At 45.1% G+C, this 16,698-nt stretch overlaps 1 protein-coding gene across 2 annotated transcripts in view; it reads left to right on the top strand.

The window, feature by feature from the left end:
* The window catches only part of ARIH2 (ariadne RBR E3 ubiquitin protein ligase 2), a 48,148-nt gene that overhangs the window by 15,129 nt on the left and 16,321 nt on the right, over positions 1-16,698 (top strand). For both annotated transcript variants that reach the window (XM_077821115.1, XM_077821116.1), the window contains 4 exons: positions 3,732-3,799; positions 9,072-9,135; positions 11,591-11,738; positions 14,712-14,833. In XM_077821115.1, the coding sequence (XP_077677241.1) occupies positions 3,732-3,799; positions 9,072-9,135; positions 11,591-11,738; positions 14,712-14,833 (402 nt within the window). The remainder of the gene's footprint in view (positions 1-3,731; positions 3,800-9,071; positions 9,136-11,590; positions 11,739-14,711; positions 14,834-16,698) is intronic.

The following is a 16,698-nucleotide window of genomic DNA, read 5'->3' as shown; positions in this document are numbered from 1 at the left end:
GATTAAAAGGAACATTTCTCAGAATTATTTTCTTACCTCTGTGGCTTAGAAAAAAACTTTTATTAGTTAAAACCAAGTGTTGGCTCTACTGGGGGGAGAGGACTTCCTTCCTGGGCTCTCCCTGGAGAGATTCCCAGCCGCAGCAGTAGTGAGCTCAGACAGTTTAAATGTTTCTTTTTCTCCTTTCTCCTTCCTACTAGGTTAGTTCTCTTCTCTGGCCAGGCACTTCCAAACACAACCCTGATTTTGCAGGACGTTGTCAACTTGACTTAAAATCACAGGATGTGTTGATTCCGACTCTTCCCTAATGTACTCTCTCCTTAAGTGGTCATGTAATGAGCATGGGGTCAAGCTGCACCCTTACGGGCTCCCAGCCAGCACGTCTCAAAATCTGTGTTGGAAAAAATGGATTTTTCTGCTGACCAGTTCGAGCTTAGTCTAAAAATGTCCCTAGGAATTCTATTTAAAACTCTATCAGGTCTCTGCAAAATCTACAATGAAAATAGAGCTCCAGAAAAGCAAGTCAGTCCTGGAAGAGACATTCAGGATGAGGGTGCTGCACAGCTACACCACCAAACTAATCACCATTAAGGATTCTAAGTTCTCAAACATGAAACATTCTTTAAGCTTTAGGATCAAATTTCTACCTGGGTGGACCACTCTCAAGGCCAGGTAGCAATGGTTGAAAAATTTCAGACACAGATGTCTCTCACATAGAATCGTAGGATTGGAAGGGACCTTGAGAGGTCTTCTAGTCCAGGCCCCAGAACTCAAGGCTGGACTAAGTATTATCTAGATCATCCTGGACAGACGTTTTGTCTAACCTGCTCTTAAAAATCTCCAGTGATGGAGATTCCACAACCTCCCTAGGCAATGTATTCCAGTGCTTAACCTGCCAGGAAGTTTTTCCTAATGTCCAACCTAAACCTCCCTTGCTGCAATTTAAGCCCATTGCTTCTTGTCCTTTCCTCAGAGGTTAAAGATAACAATTTTTCTCCCTGCTCCTTGTAATGACCTTCTATGTTATAATGTCCTCTCTGTCTTCTTTTCTCCAGACTAAACAAACCCAATTTTTTCAATCTTCCCTCGTAGGTCACGTTTTCTAGACCTTTAATCATTTTTGTTTCTCTTTTCTGGACTTTCTCCAATTTGTCCACATCTTTCCTGAAATGTGGTGCCCAGAACTGGACACAATACTCCAGTTAAGGCCTAATCAGCGCAGAGTAGAGCGGAAGAATTACTTCTTGTGTCCTGCTTACAACACTCCTGCTAATACATCCCAGAATGATATTTGCTTTTTTTGCAACAGCGTTACATGGATCACTCATATTTAGCCTGTGATCCACTATGACCCCCAGATCCCTTTCCGCAGTCCTCCTTCCTAGGCAGTCATTTCCCATTTTGGATGTGTGCCACTGACTGTTCCTTGCTAAATGGAGAACTTTGCATTTGTCCTTATTGACTGTCATCGTGTTTGCTTCAGATCATTTTTCCAGTTTGTCCAGACCATTTTGCATTTAATCCCATCCTCCTCCAAAGGACTTGCAACCCCTCCTAGTGTGGTATTGTCCACACACTTTATAAGCATACTCTCTGTGCCATTATCTAAATCACTGATGAAGATATTGAACAAGATTACGTAGGTGGGGGCCAGGCTGCAACTGCTGGAAAATAAGGTGACTTGTCTAGCAAAATGAGCTGAGGACACAGCCAATTAACTCTACGCTCTGCAGCTGTTAAGAAGGAATAGAGCGCCCAGAGGGTTCCTTTATCCGAGCCTTCAGATGTCGGAGCGTTCTCTTGGGCAAGATAAACTTTTCAGGACACGTCAATATGATGAGTGATTCTTACCCTGAAAAAAGACAAGAACCAGAGGACTGTAAATCATACCACCCAACTTGATTAATCTGGACATCAGAATATGTGAAGATTTTTGATAATTGGGCTTTATATATTGGAGATCAACAAACCACAACATCTGCAGAACTCTATATCATATGCTACTCCAGGGGGGTGAAACAAAGGTCTCCATGTCTGTATGCAGAAATTGATCATGTTTATTGCATTACCTCTTTTCAATACGTGAGAAACTTAACTTTGCCCAGCAATTTATAGTGTCTTGCAAATTGTTCTGTAACTCTGCCATGGAAACTGCTGCTCATCTAGAGTAGCTTCCTGCCTGTTGGGCTGAGGCACTGTGCCCCCACTCCTTCAGCATGTGGTGCTTGCACTTTAGCTTCCCCTGCTGCAATGTGTTTTGAGGACAAACATAGCATTGGGGCTGTCAGCCTTGTCCTAAAGGCTGATCCTTCTAACCATGCCCATTCTCCTGAGCTGCCTCCAAGGTGTTGGCCCTTAATATATCTGAATCTCCATATGTGACTCTCTAATTCACAGCCTTGCATTTTAAAAGCAAGTGTTCAGTACCTGTATTGTTATGTGGTTCAGACCCCAGCTTTACCCTACAGCCCCATCACACTTTTATGCTCCTATTAATACTGAACCAAGATAAACAGTGTAAGATTTGAAACCTCTAACTTGCTTCCTCTTCTTGGTGTTACCTGGAAATATCTTTCATTTAGCCTTTCTGTAAAATTACACAGGGCTACCTTGCTCAGACCAGTTAAAAATTATTTAATTCCAGCCTCTGCCCCAGACCCCTTGCAGTGCATCAACCCATCACTGGAAGTTGTACAGTCTCTAGTCCCGTGGCAGGAAAGCTAAATGTTTCCTTTTCTTTCTTACCACATCCCCTGCCCCCATGTGCAGCTGGGCACCTCTTCTCCGCCCTGCTTATTAAGGGGTGTCTGTTTGCTCATGCACAAGTCACATGGCTTTGTGTGCTCTATTATGACTAAAGATACGCTTTAGTCATGGAGGTCACTGGTTCCCTGACTTTACCAGGCCTCTGTGACGTCTTCGATTTCAGTTGCCAGTGCCCACGGCTGGAGCCTGGGCTGCAGCTGTGTGCCCCTGCCCCCGCCGTGGTGGTGGGGTTCAGGCTGTCAGTTCTCTTGCCCCCTGTGGCAGGACTCGGGCTGTCAGTCCCCGCCCCATGGGGCTCCAGCTGTCATTCCTCCCCCGCACTACCACTTATTTTTAGTAAAAGTCACAGACAGGTCATGGGCTCCTGTGAATTTTTGTTTATTGCCCGCGACCTGTCCGTGACTTTTACTAAAAATAACCATGACAAAATCTTAACCTTAATTATGACCTGGCCCCTGCCTCTTCTCTCTTGAGTCCCACCCTTTTTATGCCTAGTCAGGGGAAGCAACAGTCAGGTTTTGAGTTTCTCTCACTTGGCTGCATGAAATTGCATCAGTTGGAACAGTGGTTACTTTAGGTACAGCTGTATGTGTAGCTCCGTTCCCCACCCATGGCATTGTTTATCCTTTTATTGAGGGGATATGTTTCAACTGGGACCCTTCTTTAAAGCTTGAGCTAGAAAATTAATGGCCTGCAGGTTCTGGGTGCAAATAGTGGCAGGCATTGGCATGTTTTACTGTAGGTTTCTTTTGGCCCTGACCCCTGACAGTGGGTGAAAATATGAACTATGTGAAATGGTTTGAGAAACAAATTTCATAGGATTCATTTCCAGCCCAGACCACTAGCACAGAAAAGTCTGAACTGTGACCTGCATTATGGGGTGTTGTGTGTGTGCGTGCGTACTCCTAGGTGTACAAGGGGGGCTCTGGAAATATGCCTCTTGATTCTTTTTTCCTCTTTTTCAGGTGTCTCATGCAGTTGCTAAGCTTGTATTAGTTAGTTTCCACTGGCAAGTCTCAGAGATTTTGGAAAGGTAAGTGTGACTAACTTGTATGTATCCCATGCTAGTCACTTTTCACTCTCACTGTTTTGCAAATATGAACGTACCAGGATGTTTCCCACTGATATCTACATAAGAGAATGGTTGGGCCATCAGGGAGGCTGCATACTGTACCCCGGGAGTGAAGAGGAAGGCTGCATTTTGATAAGTGGATTCCCATAGCTGACCAGCTAATGTAGGTGGAATAAAGGGAGAGAGATGGTGTTTGTTTGTCCTGGAGGGCTCCCATCTCTTTAAGGGATTAAGCACTGCAAATGCATTTTGCTTTAAATTTGAATATTGAGAAAGCTGCAGCAGTAGTTGATTATAATAAAGGGAAAATTTCCTTTAGAATCTCCTCAGTTTTCTTAACCCTGTTTCTAGTAAGTTTTTCCACTGAAAGAAGAATCTGATCCCTGGCCATAGACAAGTACTGAACTAGTGACGGCTTACAAGGCAGTCATGCTTTCGAATTAAAGCTTTTTGCTCCTTCTGGATACAATTGGTAATTTTTCTGGAGAGCACTGAAAGGATGTTGAGTCAGGATATTGGGAAGTGGGATCCTGACTCAGTAGCGACTCACATAGTACTGAACAATTCTTATAGCAGATCAACAAGCTGCAAAGGCAGAGTGTAAATTCTGTCCAAACCCATCTGAGAAGCACATGCCAGCGGCCAGTGCCTCTTTGCATCTCCTTCTGGCTGGTCCAGAAATAGTAAGAGTGACTCTGCCCCACAAGTCCCTGTTAGCAATCAACCCCTTCCAGAGAGGGTGGGGGAAATGCAGTTTCCTGAATGGCCATGGGTCATGACTCTTTATCTGATGTGTAGTGCACATTGACTGAGCAAGCAAGCAAGCTTCCCATGGCACATAGCTGGTCCCCAAAGAGTCTAGAACAGGGGTCGGCAACGTTTCAGAAGCGGTGTGCCGAGTCTTCATTTATTCACTCTAATTTAAGGTTTCGCGTGCCGCTAATACATTTTAACATTTTTAAAAGGTCTCACTCTATAAGTCTACATTACGTAACTAAACTATTGTTGTATGTAAAGTAAACAAGGTTTTTAAAATGTTTAAGAAGCTTCATTTAAAATTCAATTAAAATGCAGATCTTATCAGTTTAGTGCAGTGGTTCTTAACCTGGGCTGCACGCACCCCCTGGGGGTGCGAGATGCCCTTTCTGGGGCTGCGAGACATGCAAGATTTTTTTTTTAGAAGGTAAATCATCAGAAACCCAAATTAAGAACAGGCACATAAGTACAACTACTTTGTTTCATCAAACCTATGTATTTATTAACATTATTTGTATATTACAGTAATCGTTAAAAAATGTATAAAGTTTTTAAGTTTTCAACTTTTTAAGCTAATTGTAGTGTAATTTTTGAAAAGGGGTGAGAGAACATATTTTGAGAACTCCAGAACATCAGCCGGCTGAGTGGTGACGGGTGTAGTGTATTAAATTGCTCCCCATAGGAATGTGCTACTTATGGTGTACTACTTATGGCTGCCAGTCCTGGCGCTCTGAGTGGCATGGTAAGGGGACGGGGAACAGGGGTGGTTGGGTAGATGTGGGAGTCCCAGGGGGCCTGTCAGTGGTGTGGATATGGGTTGGGGCAGTCAGGGGACAGGGAGAAGGGGGGCTTGGATGGGGGGAGGTTTGGGGGGCAGATGGGGTGGGGGGTCCCAGGAGCGGGCAGTCAGGAGACAAGGAGCAGAGGGGGTTGGATGGGGTGGAGGGTTCTGAGGGGGGCAGTCAGGGAGTGGGGGTCCTGGGAGGGGGTGGTCAGGGGACAAGGAGCGGGGGGGGTTTGGATAGGTCAGGGGTTATAAGGGGGGCAGTCAGGGGGCGGGAAGTGGGCCGGCTGTTTGGGGAGGCACAGCCTTCCCTACCCCGGTGTAGTGTATTAAATTTCTCCCCGTAGGAATGTGTTACTTACAGTGTACTACTTACGGCTGCCAGTCGTGGTGCTCTGCAAGCAGCACATTCCTACGGGGAGAAATTTAATACACTACACCGGCGGACAGAATCCCAGACCGGAGGCGGGCTGAGCAGCTCAGCCTGCTGCCAGTCTGGGGTTCCGTCCGCCAGCTCCTGCCAGCCAGGGTCCCGGCCGCCGGCCCCACTCAGCCCGCTGCCGGCCTGGGGTTCTGTTCACCCAGGCCGGCAGTCGGCTGAGCGGGGGCGGCAGCCGGGACTCCGGCTGGCAGCCATGTGCCACAGGTTGCCGACCCCTGGTAGAAACTAGCTCCAGAAGGTGGGATTTCTGCATGGGAGCCACTGCTCTTCTGCAATGTAAGTGGTCAGATCTGGAACAGGAGTACATTGGGGAGGGGCTTTATTTTTAAAATTGCAACATTACAGATTGTTTCTTAGTGCATCTGGTGCTCAAGCTAATGTCAAACTTCCATTTTCCTTCCTGAGCTGCACTTGTTATAAATTCAGTGGTGGCTCCTAATTTAAATCCCTAAAAGTTGTGGAGTGAGAAGAAGAGGGGGTTTACCTATCCCACAGTGAATAGAAATGACTTAGATTTAATTCAGTGATGCGTACATCCATGGTGAAAACCTTCCTCTGCAGTGTTGGAAACCCCGAACAACAACATGTGGTTACTTCTAATGCTGCTTATTTCTTATTTGGTGTTCTTAGGGGGTGGGGGGCTCTGATACAATTGCATAAATACTTAGCTAGATAATGTATTGGAATCAAAGCGAGACCAAACTGTCCAAACTGAAGTGCGAAATGTCAGCAGCCTTTGCTGAAAGGGGATTTAGATTAGGAAAATCCTGTTGGTCTATCCTAAGAATATACGGGAAATCTAGTTCACATTTGGATTAAACATCACGCTGGGCTGATTTAAGTCAAAGTGATTTAAATCAGAAAGTGGGAAATGGTCATTTAAATAATGGATTTTAAGCTCATTTTGCATGTGTACTTCTGTTATTTTCCTAAAAAGTTGGTTCTCACTAGTTGTTAACCGTTAAAATGTGATGATTTGCAACTAAATACAACCTTTACACTAATTTGTGCTTCTTTTTGCTAATCAGGAGGATACACTGGCAATTTTTAAATCCAGATTGGATATTTTTCTAAAATATCTGCTCTAGGAATTATTTCTGGGAAGTTCTATAACCTGTGCTATGCAGGAGGTCACGCTGGCTAACCACAGTGGTCCCTTTTGATCTTTGAATCTATGAATCTGAGATTTATTTAAGCAATTTAGCTTCTTTCTTAGTGAGATTCTTAATTTTTGCATTTTTATTATGGTAAATGATGCATTTCTTATTTAAACTAATTTTTTACTTTTGATTTTTGTCAAGCTTTTTGGATGGGAATTCAATTACAAATGCACCATACCAGCATTTTAAAAAAAATAGTTAAATAAAATTACCTAAAATGTGCTGCATACATAAGAAAAAAGTTTATCAAAACAGGTTTTTCATTTACGACTGATTTATTAAAGGAAATAATATCTATAGTTAGTGAATTGAACTGATTGTTTCTGGGCACCATTTTCTTCAGGATTTTAGAATTAGTAAACCTCACCACCTTATACCTGTTTTTTTTATTCAGCGATTTGAACAGGAAAACAAGCTTTCCTTCTTTTCAGCTTGCCATTAGTTTCTTAGCTTTGAATCAACTAGTCACTGAACTGAACTAGTTGAATAAACTGAAATGAAGAAAATATTCTCTCTACACCAACAGAAGGAACTGCTGTTAAAAGTTGGGTTAGTGCTTAAACTGTGGTTCCAAGGTGCTTAACCGGTGACTTCCACCAGTTCAATAGTTTGACTTTCTTTAAAATTTCTGTAGCAAACATGTCACGCTTAATATTTTTAAAATTTAAATTATTTTCTTTTTATTAAGTAAAGGCCTATTTAATTTCAAATTTAATTTTAAATAGGTTTTTTTTTAAATAAAACTGTATTTAATGTAACCTTAAAAAACTCACAGATAGGTCCAGTTTTTTATTAAAAACAATTTTTATCCACCCTGTTAACCATAGTCACTATTTTTTGAACAGTGCTAGTTTAGGGTTGCCCGGTTTTTGACCGGAATACCTGTCAAAAAGGGACCTTGGCAGCTCCGGTCAGCATTGCTGACCGGGCCGTTAAAAATCTGGGCTAAGGCAGTGGCTCTGCATGGCTCCCGGAAGCATTGGCATGTCCCCCCTCCAGCTCCTACACGTAGGGGCAGCCAGGGGCTCCATGTGCTGCCCCCACCCCAAGCCCCGGTTCCACAGATCCCATTGGCTGAGAACCGCGGCCAATGGGAGCTGCAGGGACAGCGCCTGTAAATGGGGCAATGCACAGAGCTGCCTGGCCACGCCTCTGCATAGGAGCCGAAGGGGGGACGTGCCGTTGCTTCCAGGAACCACTTGAGGTAAGCGCCACCTGGAGCCTGCACCCTTCACCCCTTCCCGCGCCCCAACCCCCTTGCCCCAGCCCTGATCCCCCTCCCGCCCTCCAAACCCCTCGGTACCAGCCCAGAGCACCCTCCTGCACGCCAAACCTCTCATCCCCAGTCCCATCCCAGAGCCTGCACCCCAGCCGGAGCCCTCACCCACCCGACCCCCCCGCACACCACCCCCAGCCCAGAACCCCCTTCCCGCACCCTGACCCCCTAATTTCTGGTCCCAGGCACAGAGCCCGTACTCCCTCCTGCACCCCAACCCCCTGCCTCAGCCTTGAGCCCCCTTCTATACTCTGGACACCTCGGCTCCACCCCCCCCAGCCCGGAGCCCCCTCCTGCAACCCAAACCCCTCATCCTTGGCCCCACCCCAGAGCCCGCACCCCCAGTCAGACCCCTCATGCCCTCTCGCATCCCAACCCATTGCCTCAGCCCAGAACCCCCTCCCACCTCCTGTACTCCTCATTTCTGACCCCACTCCAGAGCCCTCACCCCTTCCTGCACCCCAACCCCCTGAACCAGCCTGGTGAAAATGAGCGAGTGAGTGAGGGTGGGAAGAGCGAAGGACAGAGGGAGGGGCAATGGAGTGAGTGGGGGCAGGGCCTCTGGTTTTGTGCTAGTAGAAAGTTGGCAACTTATGCTAGTTATGTCCAGAAAAGGAGGGTTTTATTAGCAAGAGTTCACTTTGCTGCATCAGGGGCCTCCATGAAGAATGGACTTAGACTTTCCTTGATCAAGTATCTTCTGCAACTCCACTCCAGTTCAACCAGAAGCTACTCTTCATTAGTGGCAAAATGGTTCTTGTAAAATCAAAATGCATTTTGGTGCACGCGTTTAATTCTTAAATTCACCCTTCCAGGCACAAGTCCAATTCTGCCCAGTTGCTAGTGGAAGCACGAGTTCAACCCACCTCATCCAGACATGTAAGTAACTGGCTACTTCAGTCTGCACCACTCCATTCTAGGGTCACCTTACTCATTGCCTGGCCAGCCTCACACTAACATTTTGTGCAGACTTAGTGTTTTAAACCGTAACCCCATACCTCCTGCTGCTGTTTTACAGTGAGCCAAGATGTCTCTGGCACTTACATATAAGCCTTCATATGGCGTGGCAGTTAATGTACATGAATAACCTCTACAGATGAGTAAATCACTGTAGCTCTTCAAGAGCAGGTTAGATAAAACATGGGAGTGAGTAGTTCTGCAGAATTCACACGGCCCAAGATGGCTCTTTGGGTCTTGCTCTCTGTTTGTTTGTTTCTAAAAGAGGTCTTAGGAGAACTAGGGGTTGATAGAGAAAATAAGGCCTATTTGTTACTGAAATTGGGTGTTGTCCTGAGGTGGCTGCATTGCTGTGCTTGAGGATGTTGAGGCCAATCTACAAAGGATGCTTCTTCCCAACCAGTTTCATAATGACCTTTGAACCCACAGTTTAGGTTTTGCAGCAGTGAAGAGTCTTTGGAAACTTGCCTCTCAGTTAGAAGCTTCCTACTGCATGTTTACAGGATTCATTTGCTGTGGGTGTTGCAATCCAATGGGTTATGTCACAAATAGTTGTTCTGGGAATGGATTGTGACTTGTCAGAAGCTGGATTACAGAATATTGGATCTAGAGGAGGCTGATTTTTTACAATGGGTAGTTGCTGTTGCATCTGAGTCAACTTGCAGCTAGTTGATGAAGAAGAAAAAGAAAAACGCTAAAGGTGGAAGGCTGCATGGATTTAAAATAAACTCTCTAGCATATTTGGGTTCCAGATTAACTTAATCTTTATTACTCCACATGTTATGAAATGGGCCCTGAGCACTTATGAACTTTATCTAGTTTTCTTGTATCTGCTTTCATCTAGGTGCCCTCCTCTGAAATAGTGTTCTGTACTTTTGGGAGGAAGGGTGAGGTCATTAAGGCATTGGATTAGGACTTGAAAAATCTGGGTCTAGTTCCTAGCTCTGCTACGTGCTTTGTTGGGGCAAGTCACTCTGCTTCAGTTCCCTCTACAGGAGAATTATAGTAGAAACTTTTCTAGAGAGACAGTTAGCTAGAACTGGGGAAACTGCCTGCTGCCCAAATAAATGTTTTCTTGATCTAGGCAATAAGTGATCCCTAACACTGTTAGAGAACTGTTTTCAGCAACAATAGGAATAGGTCTCTTAGAACAAAGATGCTCCTACCGTGGCAGACGATGATGCTACAACAGAGTTATACTGCTAGTGTGGACAGGCCCTTGCACTGTCGTTCAGCAGTGGCTGTGTTCTAAGAGTGCATAGGCAGGCCTGGGAGATGAGTTGTCCCATGCAGGTTTCTCTAACACCTTAAAGCTTTAGTACCTTCCAGAAAGGGATTTGCATTATGGCTTCAGTCTGAAAGGGACAAATGGGTATATAAACTTTTGCTTCCAGATGTGGAGGCAGAATCTAGCTGTAGGTGGTCCTCTGTTAACCTACTTCCCCTTCAGCTTGTATGGGTGAGATGAAACAGAACAGGAGTAGCTAAGGGCTGCATCTGTTGTTTAGTGGCTTGTTCTTCACGACCACATGGGAGATCCAGATTGTTTCCTAATGACTTGCTTCCTGGGCCAGCAGGGCCTGGGAGTAACAATGACTTTGCAACGAATACTGCCCATTCCTCCTCAGCCAGAAGGATGGTGTCTGCTGTGCAGTATGTGGCACAAGTGAAGGTGAAGAGATAGGAGAGGTTCCTTGAACTTCACAGTGGTCTGGGATCTGCTTTCCCTCCCCACAAACACTGATGTGCATAAAGGTGCTACATTCGCTTGCATCATTTGTCATCTGAAATTGCTGTCCAGCTGCACAGACACTGATAGGTGAGTTCCCAGAACGACTGCTTCCTGGGATCTAGCCAGACAGTGAATGAACGAGTCCCTTTTGAATTGACCTCTGCTAACGAGGTAGATGGAAAAACTAACCGAAGAAAGAAATAATGCAATGGTGTATTTCAAAGGGATGGTTAATCTGCATTTGGTAGCGGGACAAGGATAGAGACCAGAAAAACAAATCTCCTTGTGGGTAATACACCAGATCCAACTCTGAGGCAGTCCAGTGACTGGGATGAGGAAAGTGAAAGACTTGTCTGTTGTCCTCTGACACCTAAAAGGCTCCTAAAAAGAACTAATTGGTGAAGCAGCATGCGCCTTTCCTAGATGGCTCCTTCTCCCAGCCTCTGATGAGCTGAAGCCAAGGGCAGTCTGAATTAGGTGAAGGTGAGTCTGTCCTGGGGTAAAGTTTTAGAGACAACACTGGGCTCCTTCCACAACAGTGCCATGTAAGGGCTGGTGAGGGTCATTTTGGGCTTACGGGGCCAGAAGAGCTAAGTGGTGCCAGGAACCATTTCAGCCCAACTCTGATTTGCACCTCTCTTTCAGACAATGGTACATTCCTCCCATCACTGTGCAGTGTGTATGCAGTTTGTCCGAAAGGAGAACTTACTCTCTCTGGCTTGTCAGCACCAGTTTTGCCGTAGCTGCTGGGAGCAGCATTGTACAGTACTCGTCAAGGATGGTGTCGGAGTTGGTGAGTTCAAGGCAGATGCTTTGGGTTTTTATTTGATGCACTGACCTCCTCACCTCCTCCCCCACTCCTCAAGGCAGCTGGACCAGTCACTTTAATGTCTTAATATTGAGAAAATGAAGCATGCAATTGGTCTGTATGGAAAATCAGTGTGTTAAATATTTAAACTGGCTGCTGGTTTGGACTGAATCCATAATTGCCAGGATCTCTGTAATCTTAGCCTGGTCCCTAGAGGATGCCATTGCCTCCCAACAAGTAACTATAAATCACCGCTCCTGTGTATTTAAGTACATTTGTACATACTGATGTATTTTGAAGTGCTCTATATACTTCTAATTAAGTACTTTAACAAGTCTGTACTTAGCACTTGGATTTAAGTACATTTTAAAGGTACTTCAAGCATACATAACTTTTTCCTAATCTGCAACTACTTCTTCAAAACAGCGTTTGTTTTTAAAAAAAATCACATCTCTCCCGACTGTCCTGGATTCTGACAGGCCCAGGACCCGTTGCCCTGACTTGGGACCTTCAGGCTCTGAGTTCTGACTGCCCAGGCTTTGTTCTGTTGGCCTGGCTGGCGCAGCAGCCAAGGAGTGTAGTGGCCCCACCACTTCACTTCTGATAGGTCACTGCAGCTGGCATCAGGGAGACTCACTGCCTGGCCCAGCCCAGCAGGAGCAGGGAGACACATACCTCTCAATGTCCTGCACAGAGAGAACAGGACCAATACCTGCATCCCCTGCAGGGTGGTGTAGAAAATGCTTACCACCCCCCTGGGCATGCTCCAACACTGCAGGGTTGTTGGGAAATTGGGGATATTTTTTCATGGTTATTCCTTGGCTATTTATATATATGAATACAACTTCATTGTTGCTGTTTTTTCTCTTCCACTCAGTGCTTACATCATTTCAGTAGTTGTCCATAAATTGACTTAACAATTGCAGGGAATTCAGGAGTTGGAAGTTCTTGTTCTTTTACTTATGTATTTATAAGTACTATTTCCACAGCATACGTGTACTTAAAAGTACTTCTGAAATGGTGTATTTAGCACTTATAAAAAGGACTTAAATATCAGTACTTTTGGCAACACTGCTATAAATTGGACACAGCTTTTGGTCTATGTTCTCTTTCTCTCTTGCTCTCATCTTTCTGATCCTGCCAGGCTGTGATCACAGGTCACTGTTGTATTAATTTAGGTGGAATATATGGTCCCAAAGAGGTAAAGGCGTTATCATGACCTTGTAAATGTCTAACTTTAAACAGTTTTAAACAAGGTTCGGGATTTAGAATACAGAGACCTCAACCTGCCTACTTAGTACCATGGCACAGACATCATTAAAAATCTCTTTAGCCCTTTATTAAAAATACGGGTGAGGGTGACAAAACAGTTAAAGCATTTGAAATGTAAAATATTAAGTAAGGCTTTCATCTTAACATCTTACCCTTTCCCCTTAGTTGGACAGTCTTTAGAGGGGGAAAAACCCACATTTGAATCTCTCTTGAATGGTAATAACTATCCTTTTGGGGGAAAAGAGAAAAGTTAGTTAAGATGGGCTGGAGCAGTTGTTAAAATCTGCTCCCATTTTCTAGAAGATGAAATAAGATGAACACACATGAAAGGGGAAGAGAAAAGAACAGCAAAGGTAGAAAATGTAACTTCTGCCTCTGATATGGACTCACTTGCAGTCTCACTGCTGGAAGAACATAGGCATACGTGTGATCTTATCAGCAAGCCCGAGACCTGGCAAACTTGTATCAGCGTTGGGCTATTTAAGATATTACATTTAGCTGTCTCTTTCTGGACAGTGGCTTACAGCAGTATAGCAAAATACATAGTCTTGGTCAACTAAGCCAGACTCTTGTAAACAGAAGGAAAAAATTAGAGGGATAGGAAGGACAAGAAATAAAGTGGGGAAGGAAAAACACACAAAGGGGGGTGGGAATGTAGCACAGTTTCACATCCCAGGTGGTGGTATGGATTTAGCTTGAGCTGGTGGAGGTGGTGAATGTCATTTGGCTCCCCCTAATGTGGTCTGGCCTGGCCAGGACATCTTTCAGGATTAGGATGAAGAAGGCTCAAGCTGCAGGTGGCAACCAGGATAGTGAAGCTTGCTCCTTCCCTTTCTCTTGTCTTTCAGCCAGCCAGCATTGTGGTAGCCAGCTTGCTTCCCCCAGGGTCTCTTTTTGAGGGCTCCAAAAGGGACTGATGAGTGGAATATCCCATCCTCTCGTTAAGTTGTCCATCACTTAGGCATAATTACTGTCCCACCAATTTTGGTTCATTGACTCCCAGACTCACATTGTTCTTGTTTTCTAGGCGTGACCTTAACACAGTCCTGGAATTATGTTAGGAGAACTTTTTGTTTGTACTAATTCCGTTTTTCTGTCTACTTTTTGCACCTTTTTCCACCAACATTTATTTTTATAGGTTACTATGACATTTTATGAACTTTCACTCACTCCTTACAGCTGAACTCACAAGTAGGGGAAACTTGTAGGCCTGGTTATGACATCATCACTGAGGTGTTTGAAGCTGCAAGACTGTGTTTAAAGGTTGCAGTTCTCCATGAGCACTTTGGCCTCAATGTCCATTGGCAGTTAAGTGTCTAGGTATCTTTGAGTGTATTTCCACAGGCCCCCTGTGTGTTGGTGGAAGCCATCAGTAGCCATTGCTACTGCAGGTTGACTGACTTCTCACCTGACCTTCAGTTGCACAGCAGTAACTTCACACTTATAGGTGTTTTGACCAGTGAAACTGGGACTGCCCCAGATGCTCTTGCCTCCATCATCTTCCACTGAAAGCAGCTGGACTCCAGCTTTTCAGCAGCCCTGATAAATGTAACTGTTGTATCACTTGTATCAGAACAATTAATTGCACCTGAGAAGCTATGTTGGGAACAGCAGGTCTCTGATCTGCGTGCATTAGTTCCTCAGTTCATATTGCACTGTGCAGCAACTGGCCTCTTGTTTTAATAGGGGTCTCCTGCATGGCTCAGGACTGTCCACTTCGGACACCAGAAGACTTTGTGTTTCCACTGCTGCCTAGCGAGGAGCTGAAAGACAAATATCGGCGCTACCTCTTCAGGGATTACGTGGAGGTATTTTCTGCTTCCTGTTCCTGTAGGTCTTTGCCATGACCATTCCCAGTAGTCAGATATTTGGGCCAAGATTTTCAAAAGTGACCCGTTTGGGAGCTTCATTTTTTAGGGCCCAACTTGAGACCTCTTAAAAGGGCTTGTATTTTTCCCAAAGTGCTGAGCACCCTCCCCTTGCAAAATAGGACCCTGTAAAGCAGGGGTTCTCAAGACAAATTATTTGGTGGCCTCAGAGTGTGGCCACCAACTCTTGCTTGTGGCCACTCTTGCACTTTTTCCTAAAATATTTAAGTAGATTTAAGAAAAAGAAATAAATATGCACATACACATATCCAAATCACTGTAATGTATTTATTGCTAGCTACAAAGTCTGTTGTGAAAAGTGATATTAACAAACTGTCAAGGTTCCATCCCCACTCTGAACTCTAGGGTACAGATGTGGGGACCTGCATGAAAGACCTCCTAAGCTTATTCTTACCAGCTTAGGTTAAAACTTCCTCAAGGTACAAACTTTTTTACCTTTTTGTCCTTGGACCTTATGCTGCCACCACCAAGCATGTTAAACAAAGAACAGGGAAAGAGCCCACTTGGAGACGTCTTCCCCCCAAAAATATCCCCCCAAGTCCTACACCCCCTTTCCTGGGGAAGGCTTGATAAAAATCCTCACCAATTTGTACAGGTGAACACAGACCCAAACCCTTGGATCTTAAGAACAATGAAAGGCAATCAGGTTCTTAAAAGAGAATTTTAATTAAAGAAAAAGTAAAAGAAAAACCTCTGTAAAATCAGGAAGGGAAATACCTTACAGGGTAATCAGATTCAAAACATAGAGAATCCCTCTAGGCAAAACTTTAAGTTACAAAAAGACACAAAAACAGGAATATACATTCCATTCAGCACAGCTTATTTTATCAGCCATTTAAACAAAACAGAATCTAACGCATTTCTAGCTAGATTGCTTACTGACTTTTTACAGGAGTTCTGGCCTGCATTCCTACTCTGGTCCCAGCAAAAGCATCTCACACACACAGACAGAACCTTTGTCGTCGTCCCCCAGCTTTGAAAGTAACTTGTCTCCTCATTGGTCATTTTGGTCAGGTGCCAGCAAGGTTATCTTAGCTTCTTAACCCTTTACAGGTGAAAGGATTTTGTCTCTGGCCAGGAGGGATTTTATAGTTCTGTATACAGAAAGGTGGTTACCCTTCCCTTTATATTTATGACACAAACATACAAGTATTGTTTTTCACAGCAGAATTACTCAGCCCTGGCAAGTCTGGGGACAAATTAAGCCCGGGATGGGAGGTCAGGGGAGGCAGAAGGGGCCAGGGTGATGGGAGTAGAGAGGTGGGTGGCCGGGCAGTGGGGATCTGTGGCTAGAGGACAGAGCCCGAAGCCATGCAGCTGGAACCTGGGACCCACCACTGCGTAGCCGGAGCCCAGGACTGGAGCCTGAAGCCCTGCCACCCCAGGGCCAAAGTCCAAAGCCTGAGCCCCGCTGCCTCTCGGAAGATGGGGAATTCACTGGCTGCCTGGTCCTCCCGCATTGTGCCCATGGTGTTTCCAGAGGGGGGCAGTACCCAACTCCTGCTCGCAGCCCCAGGAACCATCACAAAGATGGTGCATCCAGGAGCACCAGGGAGTGGGAGGGGCCTCTGCTTTGCTCCTCCCCACCCCCAATCACAGCACAGGAGGCTGTGGCTCCAAGAAAAGCCCCTGGTGGCCACATTTGAGAAATGTTGGTATAAAGTGTCCCACCCTAGCTGGGCACCCAAAATCACTAGTGACTTGTAAAATATTGATCTTGATGTCTGGGCTTCTTGATGATGCCTCTCTAGAGAGTTCAGGGGCTAGAGATGCAGTAGCAGCTG

This window comes from Eretmochelys imbricata, chromosome 7, assembly GCF_965152235.1.
Source record: "Eretmochelys imbricata isolate rEreImb1 chromosome 7, rEreImb1.hap1, whole genome shotgun sequence".
NCBI lineage: Eukaryota > Metazoa > Chordata > Testudines > Cheloniidae > Eretmochelys > Eretmochelys imbricata.
The sequence above is the reverse complement of the archived record's forward strand: the minus strand, read 5'-3'. Positions and strand labels throughout refer to the sequence as shown.